Source organism: Fistularia commersonii, chromosome 30 (genome assembly GCF_037954325.1).
Source record: "Fistularia commersonii isolate RoL2024-O1a breed Wild chromosome 30, RoL_Fcom_v1.0, whole genome shotgun sequence".
In the NCBI taxonomy this organism is placed as follows: Eukaryota; Metazoa; Chordata; class Actinopteri; order Syngnathiformes; family Fistulariidae; genus Fistularia; species Fistularia commersonii.
In genome coordinates this window covers 9,298,343-9,313,550 of record NC_141313.1, presented here as the reverse complement: position 1 = coordinate 9,313,550, position 15,208 = coordinate 9,298,343, and the positions used below count along the sequence as shown (strand labels likewise).

Genomic DNA, 15,208 nt, shown 5'->3' with positions numbered 1-15,208 from the left:
TGTTTTTGACTTTGGGAGGGAGACACGGGGAAAACAGGCAAACCCCAAACAGAAAGGCCAGCAATCAGAATTGGACCAGGGACCTTGGACCGGTTCGAGGCCTCAGCCGGCACACCAAACTGTTTCACCCATTCAAACACCCACTCTGCCGACGGAGCCGCGGCCGCCCCGCATTCCAAATGTATGTTTTTGCATTCCACATCTACGTAGTAATGACATTAAATCTCCTGCTTCATATTCATGACATTTTAAAAAGGACCCATTCATTCTTATAAACATATTTGCTTTTTCTCCTTTTCCTAAACAGCAACGGTGGGATCATATTGAGATGTTGTTCCTACTTTAAACGGCACCTCCTCGCAACGTGTAGCATTTGAAGGACACAAAGTGACAGCGGAGGCTGAGCCTCGGCTTAAAACGCAGCGGGCAAATGTCAAGCTAGTCGCACAGCAAGAACAATGGGTTTTAAGCTAACCCAGAAAGAAGTCGAGCACCGTGTACTGCCGCAATTCGGCCCGCCCTTTCGGACTCACCTGCGTCTCCTCCACCCAGCCGAGCAGCTCGTAGATGAACCGCAGACTGCCTTCGTCCTCGGACGAGGACATGGCCACCAGCTGGGAGCGTGCCATGGGTCGCCGCAGGAGGGCCGCCCCCGTGGCGCCCACGGCTCCCAGCAGGGTCTGGCCCAGCGACAGGCCGGAGGTGTTGGCCCGCTGGATGCCGGACTCGGCCCCCGTGTTCCCGAGAGTTTGGGAGAAGTGGCCCTTCCTGTAGACGCTGGAGCACTGGAGTCTCAGGGACACCAGCTCCTCCTGCAGGCACGACACTCTGTGGATAAAAACATTGAGTACGAAAGGTCAGGTAACAAGATTATTTTGAAAATCACATTTTCTGTTTCAACTTCTATTGTTAAGGTTGGCCGATTGATGAGATTACATGTTGTTAAAGGCCACCGGTGCTTTTTAACATCTTCAAAAAGGTTACATTCATTATAGATCCTCTCTGTGGTGATGCACCACTGATGCAGAAAAAGGCAAAACTGCGCAGGAAAATACCAAGTGCTCTTCATTCTTCAGTAAAAATTTCAAGCGGACACAAGAGGATTTTAGATTAGCAGTTTGTTGCTTCTGCTACTGTTTATGTAGCAGAACCCCCCCCCCCCCTTCACACACACACACCCTCACCTGAAGGCCAGCTGCTCCACCTGGTAGTACTTCTCATCCCGGAGGACCTTCAGTTCCTGGTTGAGGTGCCTGATGAGAGATTCGCAGTCCTGCAGGTAGCAGGCCAGTTCGGTCTCGCACTGCACAGCTTCCCCGCTCTCCACCCGCGACATGTCCTGCACGGGGAGAGAAATGGAATGAGCTAAAGCGGTGAGATTTCCATACGTGTGTGTGTGTTTGTGTGTGTAAATCACACAGGTATAAATAACGAGAAGGTCTGGACTAACAGCTTGCAACGTGTTCTTGGCCAGGGTCTGCTTCTCCTCACAGTCAAGAGCCATATTTTGGATTTTATTGGCTCTCTGAAGCAACAGCTCAAGCCTGGAGAAAGGAACACACACACACACACACACACACACACACACACACACACACACACACACACACACACACACACACACACACACATTAGAAAATGGGATATTGAGTAAACATGAAATGCAATGTAACCTTTCATTTGATTAAAATCCAACCCGATAATTGTTGACATTTCAAAAGAATTTGTGCATCAGTTCAGGTGTGTGTGTGTGTGTGTGCGTGTACCTTTCCACCGCCGGCCGTAGAGCCTTCTCTCTTTCGAGCATCTCCAGGATGAGTTTGCCCCACTCCTCCTCCAGGTCATTGGGGTGGAGACCCGGCGGGAGTTTGATACGACCAAATTCTATCCATACCTGGGAACACAAATGACAAGAGCAAGAGTCAAACATCCCATCATGCCTCAGATGGAGCTCGCCGAGTCCCGTTACCCAGCTCTATTACTTATGAGCAGTCATAAGTGGCGCCCTGCACCAGAAACATCAGCTGACTGAGGACTATCGTGCGTTTGTGTTCGTGCGAACAAGCCGCTGCATTGATAACAGAGCCGCGGTGGAAACGCCGTAGCTGCAGGAGGGAGATGTAACCCTCCACTTGCTCCAGACGGAATCTCATTCTTACCGAATTCCCCACCGGGGCCCCCTGAGCCATAACGCGTGATGCAAGCTCGACCCCGCCGCATTCCGGTCACCGTTTCCTCGCTTTCTGCTCGACCGTCTGCTCGTCTGCGCTAACCCCACAGGATATCGGCGTGGTTACCTCTAGCAGCTTGTAGAGATGGTTGATGTGGCCCTTCTCTACCTCCTTGGCAGGGATCTCTGTCTCTTTGAAATGGACGTACTCGTTGTAAAGTGCCTGGGAAATAGAGGCAGATGCGACAGGTGGTTAAACACGTTGCTTTCGGATATTCAGCTCCTCTTCTGTATCCAACCGGGGGGGCGGACACCCTCTCTTTGTTTAAGAACAGGCTCAAAACCTTTTTTTTTGATAACGCTGATAGTTAGCGCTAGGTTAGCACCTAGTGATGCTACCATAGGCTTACTCTGCTGGGTGACATCCCATGATGCATTTCTCTTATTCCTCCCAGTCTTCCTATCCTGTCTGCACTCATGTCCCTTCAACACTGCGTGATAGTGACATCACATCTTCTCCCGAGTCCCCGGGCTCGCTCATTTAGCAGGCTCCCGGAGGACGTGGCTTGATCTGCTGCAGCGACTCACCAGTGGTCCACCGTTGTTATTTCATTTATGAATTTTAAAGCTATCACGTCAGTATCACGTCGGCTATTAGCATGTAACCAGTAGCGCTACTGTTAATATAATTAGTGTGGATCATTTGCGGCTGTCCCTCCCCACTGTCTCTATCTCATTTTCTCTCTCTCTCGTTTTCTACCCCTAAATGGTAGAGGCAGAAGGCCGCCACGTCGAGCTGGGCTCGGCCCAAGCTTTCCGCACCGGTGATAGGCGTTGTTTCTTCCCCGCTGTCACTGAGTGCCTGCTCATGGGGGAAGGTTGGGTTTTCTGTCAATCATCTGGTGGTCCAGACCTGCTCTACATGGAAAATGTCAGCGGACAACTGTGTCGTGATCGGCCACCATATGATAACTTGACAATGGCGGTGCCTGTTACTAGAAATAAAAGCTTGGGTGGACACAGTGACTCTGAAGAGGCTCATCTGTACCCTTTCTCATTGTTTGCTTCCATGCTATGTGTTTGACCGCTTCCTCCTGCATCCTTCCTTTTCCCGCTGTCTTCATAAGTACTCGGTATCTCCTCAAACATCAACCTCATCTTTCTCCCTGAATGTCAACGCTGCTCGCCGTGAACCAATTCTACCCATTTTGGATCTATTGGCAACGTTACCGTTGACCCGCCGTCTCTCCGCAACTTACAAATCAAGTCTGATAATCTAGAAATCATCCATCCGTCACCCCCTCAGCCCGTTTATGTGTTCCCGCAAGGTTGTGCGGAAATTGCTTTGCAGCGCCGCGTCTTCCTCGCACCTCCGTGTCAGCGGGGCCATAAACATGAACGCGATTCATTCAGAGCTGTAAATACACTGACTAATAGTAATGGCCGCTCACTGCAGGTATGGACACACACACACACACACAAACACACTTATACTGTTTAGGTGGGATAGCTCAGTACATATCTGAAATATATGATGAAAGATTTAACGCAAAATGTATTGGATTGGGAAAAAGAAGAAAAAAAAAACATTTAAATAACCTCGTCTGTGTCACAGAAGCCTCCTATACTGCTGATCTTATAGAAAGCATTGGTAACCATGGTGATGAGGTCCCAGTTAGAGAGGAGTGCTTCAGTCCATGTTTCTCGACTACATCTTGTACCAACTCTCCTAAACTGTATTATACATCCCAAAAAGAGGAAGGTGTGATCCCTCACCTTGAGTTCCACAGGGTTTTGAGGGAAGCTCTTATTGGCCATGAGGCCGGTGTGGTGGCGGCTCCACTGGAGCAGGGAGGAGATCCTGGACTGGTACTCAGACCAGCGCTGATCCACCTCCTGACGGGAGGAGAGGGAGAGAGAAAGAAGCGAGCGATGGTGAAACTAACAAAACTGAACATGCAACACGCAGCAAATATTTGATATGACGTAACGGATTCATCTGTGGCTCATCGCGGAGACGAGTGCAACATCGGTTTTATAAACATTACATTTCCTGCTCTCCTCCGCACTCTGTTGAACTCTTAAACCCGGACTTTGATTCAATAAGAGGGCCTCAGTCTTCCGGTGTGGCGAGGTACTAAAATGATTTACCCATTCACTGCAGCCAAATCGGTCGAAGTGTACTGCTACGTCAGGATCTTCATCAAATCCTCTTTTCAAGTCAATTTCTGGATTTTTAATCTTGAAATGACTGTCCTGTTTTCCTTTCATGGTTGCGGAACGCGTCTGTTACTCATTAATTTATTATCTATGGCGCTTATCCTGCTGTCAGGGAGGCAGGGGGGCTGAAGCCTTGCCCAGCTGTCATTGGGTGAGAGGTGGGGTTCAAGTGGTCAGTCACAGGGCCAAACATACAGACATAAAACCATTCATAGGCGTGGGCAACTGATTATTGCATGTTTTTGGACTGAGGAGAAACTGAAGAACATGCAAACTCCACATAGAACCCCCCCCCCTTCGGAATTGAACCGGGGACCTATTTCCTCTGGGGCGGAAACGCTAAGCACTGTAGCTTGTATCTTTAGCATCTTTGGTACTATTACTTGTATGTCCAACAAGTGCTGCTGGATGTCCCTTTGAAAATGTCTTGGAAAAGGAAAATTCTGCGCTCAACTTTGGTGCCGAGCAAGATTTTCCTTTTTCATGACCCACGCAACCGTGCAACGATGAAAAGAGGCAATAAAGGGCGAGACAGGAACTTGCGTACATGAGCGCCGATGCCCTCTCCTCCTTCGGGTATTTTGGGGAAGGCGTCGTAGATGGAGGAGACGTAGGTGATGACCGACTTCTCGTCAGGGGACGGTACATCCACATCTGCCGCAGGACGGAAATGGAAAATGTACACAATGTTAATACTGGCGGGGAGAGGAATCCCGTTGCATGACTTAAATTAATTCGCAGAAAGCGCTGTCCGTTCTCCCCATATTGTTTTTGATCTTCCAGTTCGTAATGTGTTTACGAACCGGAAGCCCAACGGCTTCTGGCGAGTGTATGAGCAGCACACATGGAACAAATGGAGCTGGAAACATTGGAATCCAAAAATCAATAATCAAAGCTTAATGGTGCGTTCCCTGGTTGCTGTGGTTCCAAAAAGAAAGAACTAAATCTTTCATGGTGGCTTAATGGAGGATCCTTTCCAAAAAAAAAAAAAAAGCAAAGCGGTAATTTATCCCATTATTTAAAATGCAACGATCACCGTTGCCATTGTGACACGCGGCAGTTTTACGGTCTCACCCTCGGCGTCCAGCAGTCTGGTCACCCCTAGCGACTCGGCGATCTCAAAGGCCTGCTCCAGGTTCTCGCGGTTGCTCTGTCGCGACACGGTCTCCATGTCGATCAGATCGGGTCTGGGAACACGGAGAGGGCCGGGAGTCGAAATGCCGCCGAAGGTTTTTTAAAAGACTCTCGGTTTGCCAAAGTGAGTGGGGAGCGCGTCGAGTACCTGTATCTGTGCAGCAGGGCGTTGAACATGCGGCCATCACTCCAGCACGAGGTGAAGTTGACGCAGCGGAGGCCCGGGTAGCCTTCTGTCGCCTGCTGGCTCCATAGCAACAGCTTCTCTTTGGCGGTGAGGTCGGCTGACTCGCCGCTCACGTAGATCTCCGAGATCTGGACAGGAGAGAGAAACGGAAAGGGAAGCGGTTACGACCAGGATATATGGTGAGAATACATAATCCTCTTTCGTCCGCTCTGCCTCGGACGCTCATCGATCCGCACTGCCGTCACAAATCTGCTTCATTTACACTCCACGCTGAATCGTCCGACGCTGTGTCCGAATGCAAAGAGAACCTGAATGGTAGCGTGGGACCAGTCAAACCAGCAAATTCCATACTGCACCTTAAAAGACACGATATACAGTATACCCTTGTTTTTCGCGGGGGTTACGTTCCAAAAAGAACCCGTGATAGGCAAAACCCGTGAAGTAGAAACCTTTTTTTTTTTTTTACAATTATTATACAATTAAATACTCTATTATACATTGCTCCTGTCGTCCTTATGTTTTTTTCTTCCTTCTTTATGGAACGAACGGAAGATTAATTAATTCCGTAAAGCCGACCTACAGCCGCATAGCCTTTACCTTCCCTTAGCATGTCCAGAAGCTTAACTTTATCTGCGATAGATAGCATCTTCCGCTGCCTTTTGGGCCCTGCCGCAGGTGCTTTTGTCAGTCCAGAGCATTTTGTCAACATTATGGGTTTTAGAGAAACTCGAAATAGCAAGAGAATTTGCACGTACGTAATGTAAATTTGGCAAGCTGTGTACATATTAAACTGCAACGTTATTGACGCACGGGTAGAGAGGAAGCGGAGTGACTTTTTAGCCAATCAGAATGCAGAACACAATGCACGATGCAAATCCGTGAAGTAGCGAAACCGTGAAAAGTAAACCGCGTTATAGCGAGGGATCACTGTATAAAGTAATTGAAAATATGAGTGCTGTCAAAACTCTGAGAAGCTGAATAGTTCCTTCCGCTCTTCTTTTGCATGTTTCTAGATCAGCTGTCCCCAACCCCCGGGCTGCGGACCGCCACCGGTCCGTGGGTCGTTTGGTATTGGCCGCACAGACACAATAAAAAATTTACATTATTTCCATTTTATCTATTATCCGAGTGTAAACAATGTGTTATTTTGAAAAATGACAGAATTCTCTATTACATCCGTCTATGACTTACTCTTGATGCATGTCCGCGTGAAGCATTAGCGCTAATATTAAACAAGCTGGCAAAATGAGTAAAAAACAGACATCTTTGTAAACCTTCTTTGCAAAGGGGAAAAGGCTCAGTGAGGAGACAGAAGAGGAGCCATTGACCACTAAGAAAAATGCATTTAACAGACAATACCAGGAGACCTACTTGTAATATGGATTGTATGGATTACGATATGCATAATATTCGCAGACGGGTTCTCCAATGAGGCAAAGAAGCTTTCAAAACTGCTTCACCACTTGGAGACCAAGCCCCCTGCACAAACAAGCCTTTGGAGTATTTGGAAAGGAAAAAAAAAAGCCAGTTCATATAATAATATATTTTCATCCGCCACACCTTAAAGGCTGGTCTGTGAAAACATTGTCTGACATTAAACCGGTCCATGGTGCAAAAAAAGTTGGGGGCCGCTGCTCTACATGAGGTGTGAATGGTCCCCGTATGTGTCCCTGTGATGGACTGGCGACTCTGCCTATTGCCCAATGACAGCTGGGATAGGCTCCTTACATGCATGCACACACAAAGATTGTTAACAAAGATGAAAAATCTTGATGTTCTGAAACGCAGAACAAATCTCCGACTGTTTACCCGTCCCGCTAAACACGAGGAACCTGCACAAATGCGTTGAATAAACACTGTAGCAGATGACAGACAGTTGACATCTGAATGTATATGTTTAAGTGATTACAGTGCACCCATATGTGTGTGTGTGCTCATGTAAATAAGTGTTACATATGCACATGTGCAGGGTGACCACTTTTCGCATGTGCAACCGAGCTGCAACTTCTTGAGAAACCATCTTGATTTTTTGTTTCATATTCTCTGGTCTCCGAGTATCTGAAGGCTCTGAGCCGGACTTCTGGAAATTCCTCTGTGCAAACTGGCTGCGAAAGAGGAACACAAATTTTTGGGATTGCCATTCCACTGTCATAATACTTGAATTCATCTCATCTCTCTGTCTAGTCGCTGGAGTGTAACAACAACAGCCGTTTGACTCGGGACACAGACAAACAAAATTACGGGTGCGTTTTGGAGGCCGCTTTGCAGACAAAGCGCTTCCAGAGCTGGTTTTGGCCGGCGTGAAGGGGACGACTGGCTGCCTCGGAGACCGACGGCTACTTTATCTGTCCACATTTGAGAAAGCTAACCGCCGTGCCCGCTTCTTTCCCCCCTCTCCCCCCCTTCTCTCGGGGTCAGTCCGTCCAGACACTGACACGGACGCCGCCGCTGTAAAAGTAAAGATGCCCTGGCACGCCGAGCGATTTCGCTCTTCCCCTGTCTCTCAATCGCTGACTTCCTCTCTGTCCCTGATTCTAATGTGGAGCGTCGCGATGTGTCCGATCTGTGCCAGGAGACTGCAGCAGCGGCCAAAGACAGAAAGGGAGGGGGGGGGGGGGGCGGTAAGAAGGGAAAAAGAGAAAAAAACGACAACAAGGAGAAGGAGGTTATCGGAAACAGCACGCCATTTTCAGAGTCGCAGAGAGACAAAAAAAAAAAAAAACAATGGCGTTACCTGATGGCCACGTTAGAAAAACAAATGCGGCCGTAGCCGAGATGGGACTGGGGCATTTCCGTGTGTGTGTGTGTGTGCCAGATGCAGTTTGTTTCCACACTGGGGTTACAATATATGGGAAGCTACATGGCTTGAATTAGTCATTTCTGTTCCAATAGATTTGGGTGTCATGGTGGTGGAGGGGACTTCAGACGCTGAGCTCAGGGAACAAATCTCTCCTGACAACATGGAGCCGCCGATGTTCTGAGACGAAATAGGGGTTTAAAACTCGGTGCATGGACTGGGTTTGTTCTCACCGCGCAGCAGTCGGAAGCGGAGGAGGAGTGTCTTTTTAGACGACGAATAAACGTGCAGCGCGGGAACCGGGAAAACCTCCACGAGCGTTTATCTCACATTACGGGAAACAGAACTAAGGCTCATGTTGAAATGAAAGTGGCTCATCACACGTGAGCGGGAACTCGAAATTGTCTTTGAGAAACGAACCAAAATATCGAATCCACATTTTGAAGACTGCACTGGGAGAATGAAGGAGTTGCGTCCGGTCTCCTCACCTTGTCCGGACTGATGACGCCCCAAAATTTGTGCGTGACAGATGTGAATGGAATTGTGCACAAATAAATATCTCATTTGCTAGAATTCCTTGTGTTTGCTCCAAATGTATGAAATCAAATTGGAACACAGAGGTTAGCACTTCCACCTCACAGCAAGAAGGTCCCTGGTTGGATTCCCTTTCTATGCGGCGTCTCCGTGCTCTCCCTGTGTCTGTGAGCGTTTCCCCTGGTTTCCTCCCACAGTCCAAAATTATGCAAGAGGTTCATTAGAGACCCAAAATTTCCCAGAAGTGTGAATGAAAGAGTGAATGCTTCAATGTCTCCCTATCTGGCCCTGTGATTGGTGCAAGGCGATACCCGCAAGCGGATAATTGCTGAATATTCAACAACTGAAAACGCGGGTAAAAACACACAGGTTTAATTTTGCTGAGAGTCTTGTGAGGATTTAAACTTCCTCGTATACTATAAAAAAAAAAAAAAAAAGTTAAAAAGCCAATAACCCCTCGCGGATTACAAAGATCCCCTGCGTGGTACGGTGGGATCACATGACCGATCATCACTTCAGACCGGCGACAACACGGTGACAGCTAGACAAAGCACAGATATGGCGAGATTGGCGCTGCTGGGGATGAGGCGCCTCCGTCGTAGATCATTACTGGTAGAGACGAACCCCTCGATGCGGCTCGTAGTGTGTAAGACGTGTTTGTGCGCGCAAAACACAATACGAGAAAGAGAACGGCAGCGACGGCAGACATCGACGCCGGGTACCGGTCAGGCCATCTTTTCAAAACACTGGCCTCTTCGGGGAGTGTGTGGAGGGGAAATACAGAGCGAGAAGATAAATGAACTGTTTCACTCCTCTACCGATGCCAAAGAAAAAAAAAAAAAAAAAGCCTCTGTAACGCCACGCTGTGAGTTTCCTTGTGATAAACAACAGGGCGGATGAAGAATGGGTCTGGACGCCATGATGGATGGCCTGAGAAGCGGCGGGTCCAGGCCCGGTGAGGCGGCCCGCGCCACTGATGGATGCGCATTTCAAAAAAAAAAAAAAAAAAAACCTTGTCAGGAGAAGGGCACACAGGAACGCATCTAAGGAATACTGATCATCGTTCCTTTGTAAAAAAAAAAAAAAAAACTCTTTCGAAGCAGGAACCTGTGACAGCGTGACTGTTTATCATATCAAATAAAATATTTAGGGTTCGCAATATATTTTGGCCGCCTCTATTGAACTCTGAGCGAAAATAAAACGCAGTGGGAAAAACCCTTCAAGGGGTTGGTCGTGGGGAAAGAGCCTGTACCGTGATGATTAGGACTCCGAGGACGGCGGCAGGAAGGATGGGGTGGGGTGAGAAAAAAAAAAAAAAGAAAAAGAAGAGAAACCTGGTGGCTTTCAAGCGCCGATAACATGCCGACAAGAAATATGGTTGGACACAATGAGGGAGATGCTCCTGGAAACCCTAATGGCTCTTGGTCACACAGAGAGGCGGCCGGAGGCCCAAAGAAATCCACACCAAGCAACCGATTCACTACCGGGTTTCTTCATTTCCCATCTAACTTTCTCAGCGTGGACCCGTTTCCGAACCCTGGGCTTCGAGGCTGCTGGATTTTACATCCACAGGCGGTAACCGCTTGGTCTCAGATAGGCCGGCCGCCCGCGAGGGAGGACTCACCAGCACAGAGTCCAGAAGCTCCGACGAGCCACTGGTCAGCCCTCCCCAGTCTGTCTGGCTGGGGGTCGTGCCCGCCGTTTCCGGCGAGGTCAGCGGCAGATCGCTGGCGTATCCCGACTCGAAAAGGGACGACCGTTGTTCTTGTGGCTGCGGGGTATCCAGGCAAAATCCCTCGGCGGCCAAAGCCTCCTGGAGCTGAATCCGACTGAGAGCGTCTCCTCTTCTGTCCTCTGACAGCTGGACCTTCAGGATGTTTTCGGTGACCGGGGACGGGGCGGGGGGTTCTTTGCGCACCTCCACCTCGCTGTCACTGTCCCCCCTCCACACGGGGGAAACATATCCGCTGGGATATACCGTCCGCACCACGCACAGCTTCCCGTCCACCTCCCTGATGTGTACCACTCCTTTGTGCTCCCTCCGAGATGGCGCCTGCGCCGCCTTAAATGCCTCCGATGCTCGTCCCTTCTCCTTCCCCGGCCCCTTTCCTACTCCATCGGCACTTCCGGCGTCCACCTTGTCTTCACTTTGACTGAGTATCCAGGGCTTCTCCACGATACCTTGGGCTCTCTCTTTAACGCGGTAGAGCCTCCCTCCGCCCGGGGTGCCGCTACAGAGAACGGGGGCGGCCATGACGGGCGTGGTGTCGGTGGTTTGGCTCGGGATGCTGGAGACGTCTATGGTCGCGGAGTCTTCCTCTCCAGGCAGGCAGAAGACCCCTCTCCACGCCGGGCTGGGATTGGGCGACACGTCCGGTACTCTTTCGAGGAAAAGGCCCACGGCCGCCGGGGACAGAGAGCTCACGTGTACGGCCGATGCGGGATGCAACGCGTCCGGCGCGGCCCGACGGGCCCTCGCTCCCTTGCTAACGTCCAAATCCACATCCTTGGGCCTTTCCTCCTCGTCCTCGTTCTCCTCCTCGATCTCTTCCAGCTCGGGGCTCCTGTGCTGCTCCGAGTCCTCCAGGTCGATTTCCCCCTTCCGGTTCTTTTTGCCCTTGTGCTTGCGCCGGAAACGCCGGCGTTTCCTCGGCGAAAGCGGCGGCGCTCCGACGAACTCCCCTTCTCGAGGTGGCCTGACGCAACCCATCGAGTTTCCCATTTTTTTAAGAAATATAAAGTAACTCTAAACAGTCGCGTGAAATTAGGGCGATAACGGTAATGTCCCTTGCATTTTTTTGGATATTTACAAAGAGGGCGTGTACGAGCCCACTGAAGAAAGGACAACAGATTTCTCCTCAGGCAGTCATCGGTTCAGTCACGGGTTGGAAGCCGCCGCCTGCTGACACGTCCCGAACGCCATGTTGCCAGTTTTCTGTTGTTGTTTTTTTTTTTTAATCCCCCTTTGACTTGGTGGCGAAGGCTCATCGGGGAGCCCTGCCCCTGCCGGGGGGGGAGACACTGCTTTCGGGGGGAAGGCGGCGATACGTGCCGGCAGGTGGCTGCTCGTCTTAATCCATCCCAGAAGATTTCTGTCCCTTCTCGAGGACGCCGGCAGAGGAAGCGGAATAAATTTATCAGCAGCGGTGTGATAAATCACCGTGTGCTAGTCACACGGAAGAAAATAAAACGTGTCGGGGGGGGGGGGTGAGAGCTGCTGGAGACTCGGTTCAGCGTAATTCGATTCATCAGCGATGCTCCGACTGCTTGGCAAACATTGCATTAAGTGCAAGTGTGACGACGAGGAAGGCTTCCCGAGCCCGCTTGTTGATTCAATAGAATTCCTCGACGCGGTGATGAATACAAAATCGTTCACGGTGTCAGTGTGACGCGGCTTTAGCCGGGCTTACGGCAGCTACCTGAGCTCATGAATTAAACATGCCCCTCTCAGCTGCGCTAACGTTATTACGGCGCTAAGGGGAGCGAGGCGAGGTCTGCCGCGGGGGTCGAACCCGCAACGCGCCGGGGGGGGGGGGGGAGTATCCTATCTGTCAGTGTAATCCCGACGTCGGTGCGGCGGATCGCCCTCGTTGTGACGGCGAGCTGTTTGTTTCTGATGCGCCGAGGCAGCCGGTGGTGCAGATTGGCTGAGACATAGCGGCGGTGATGGTGGTGGCGGGGCCAGCCAGTGCTGCCTCGGATTGCTGGGAGATTCAGCCAATGCGAGGAGAGCTTGTTAAGAACCCGGAGCGCTGGCTTCCTACATCAGTGATTCTTTTATTTATTCCTCCCGCGGTCTTTTCCTCCCTATTGAGCCGCGGTTTCACATGACAGACCGATCCTTCCAGTTTGCGCTGAGGTTTTTCCCCCCTCCTAATGGCAGCCTGTCGTCAATATAATGGCATCCGAGTGATTCCTCCCATCGATCGGCCTCCGGCATCCAGTGGAAAGACTCCATTACAGTTCAACTTGGGGAAAATGCTGCCGTGGACCTTCAAAGCAGGCCAGCTTTGAAAAAAGATTGTTGAATGCACACACACACACACACACACACACAGGCTCTCCTTGACGCTTCCCGCACAGCTTTAGCGTCCCATGCCTGTCCCCCATGCGTGCCAGACGGCAGATTCCGTACACTCTTCCACGTCAAAGTCCCGGAGGGAAGAATACTGAGAATTCGCTTTTGGGTTCCGTCAACCTGTCAAGTTATTCAGGGAAGCCTTCTCTTCATCAGGTGGTGCGCAGTGCGACGGTGCAACAGCCCAGCCTAATCCACAGTTTGCAAGAGGTGGGGGGGCGTGGGAGGGGGTATTTGGACCCTGAATAAATTATACCACCGATGCTGGGGGAGGAAAAAAAAAAAAAAAAAAAAAAGGACATCTGTTTTGCCTTTCCTCCGCTGCTTTTAAGCCTGTTAATGGCTTCTTGAGACCACTGGATCTGATTAGTAGGAGGGCTCCGGAGATGACCCTGAAGGGGGGTTCGGTCCTCGGGCGGCGGGGCCGGGGTTCAGTCCGAGTCCGGTCGAGGTTGTCGGCCCGCTTCGGTGCACAGATGCATATCTGGAGCGCAGCCAAGAGGATTCCACTGAAGGGCAGCTTCTGACTTGGCGCGGCATCGGCGGGGACGAGACTCGGCGCCCTGAACGGGTCCGGGGAAACGCGGGGGGGGGGCGTCTCCTCCTGAAAACGGGGCGGCGGATCCCGCCGACGAGCGCGGCCGGAATCGATCCGACGGAACCGGGTGGGGGTGGGGGGAACCTGTGCGGCTGTCGAGGCTGGGTGGTCTTCCGGTCGGCCCCCTCTCCCCTGCGTACGCCTACACCCGGTGCGGATCCTCCGGCTGTGGAGCTCCAGGCCTGCAGGATCGGAAGGAGCCCGGAGCTCCGGTGACGGCGGCCGGCCCGGCTCTGCCTCTCTTTCCACCGGCTTCGCTTCCTCCGCTTTATCCCTCGCTTGCGACCGCGGCCAGAGAAACAGTGAGAGAACGAAAGAGAGAGAGGGAGAGGAAGAGAAGCGCTGCAGCTTCACACTCTCCCCTCTCGCAATCCCCCCTCCCTCAGCTCTCTCTTTTCCTCCTCCTCCTCCTCCTCCTCCTCCTATCTGCTTCCTTGTTAGTCCTGCCCTCTCTCTCCGTCTCTCTTTTCCTGTTTCTCACTGGAGTGCCGGCGAAGAACGCGCGCTCGCAACGATGCACGTGCACGCACGCACGCGCACACGTTTGACCCGATGGCTTCTGCTAGCGGCGTGCGGCGGGGAGAAAATCGAACAAAACGGGGAAAAAACAAATCAGATTTTGTAAATTGGTGGAAACAGTGTGTTTCCCCGTCGTCCCTCGATTGTCCACCTGCCCGTCAAGACTCAGGCAATAAATGAGATAAATTTGGATTGAAAATTCGGATTAAATGGGGAGGATAGGGGGGTTACAGAGCGAAAGGGGAGATTTGAAGGGAAAGACACAGGAGGGCAGAGGCTGTGAAGAGACCGAGGGAAGTGACATCGGTTGCTATGGGCGCAAATATTCTAGAGGGACCGGGATTAAGGTATTGACCTTTCTCGGCTCAGTGACCAACGGGAATGGATCATCTCCATCGTACTCGTGCGGATAATCGACGGAGGAAAAACTCAATCGAATACCGAATGTGCGGCAGTTGGCATCGGGTTGCTGAACCACCTGGGTTTTTTAAATGCACGTAATCCCCTGGATTAGACCCCGCCCGAAGCCCCCCGGCAGCCAGATTCTTTTAATCTACGAGCGTTTGGCACTTAGCTAAAACCACCCGCCGTCAGTTGCCATTGTTTTACTTGTCTGCTCAACATCTTCTAGAGGAAAGATAATAACTGCACGGGTTCGGGTTGAGAAGGCTCATCCACGGATTCCTCCCCTCCTACGTCACTTAAAGGCCCGGTGCTGCGTGCATTCAAAAAGGCCGCGGCATGCACGAAAAGACCCAAAACCAGCAGCGTCACATGACGACGGTTTTTCCTGCGTAGGATGCAGACCACAGATGGACCCAACACGTTGCGGCGACGCGTGAGCCGACGGAGGGCTAAGCGCTGATGGAATCCCCCGGGGCTTTCATCCCTTTATCGTGGCTCTGCGCCACGAGCCGCGGTAATCGGACCGCCACCCGCATCTGGAGCCGGTGGCCGCCCAAGTCTCGGAA

The 15,208-nt window shown here is 51.2% G+C and overlaps 1 protein-coding gene across 1 annotated transcript in view; it reads right to left on the bottom strand.

Moving 5' to 3' along the window:
* The window catches only part of LOC147216377 (microtubule-actin cross-linking factor 1, isoforms 1/2/3/4-like), a 107,037-nt gene extending 93,613 nt beyond the window's left edge, over positions 1–13,424 (bottom strand). The window contains exons 1-10 of the mRNA XM_086178412.1: positions 10,667–13,424; positions 5,673–5,839; positions 5,465–5,577; positions 4,938–5,044; positions 3,947–4,066; positions 2,298–2,393; positions 1,767–1,894; positions 1,451–1,544; positions 1,185–1,339; positions 534–828 (exon numbers count right to left, since the gene is read on the bottom strand). Coding sequence (XP_086034538.1) covers positions 534–828; positions 1,185–1,339; positions 1,451–1,544; positions 1,767–1,894; positions 2,298–2,393; positions 3,947–4,066; positions 4,938–5,044; positions 5,465–5,577; positions 5,673–5,839; positions 10,667–11,764 — 2,373 coding nt within the window. The 5' untranslated portion in view covers positions 11,765–13,424. The remainder of the gene's footprint in view (positions 1–533; positions 829–1,184; positions 1,340–1,450; positions 1,545–1,766; positions 1,895–2,297; positions 2,394–3,946; positions 4,067–4,937; positions 5,045–5,464; positions 5,578–5,672; positions 5,840–10,666) is intronic.
* Between the last annotated feature and the right edge of the window lie 1,784 nt (positions 13,425–15,208).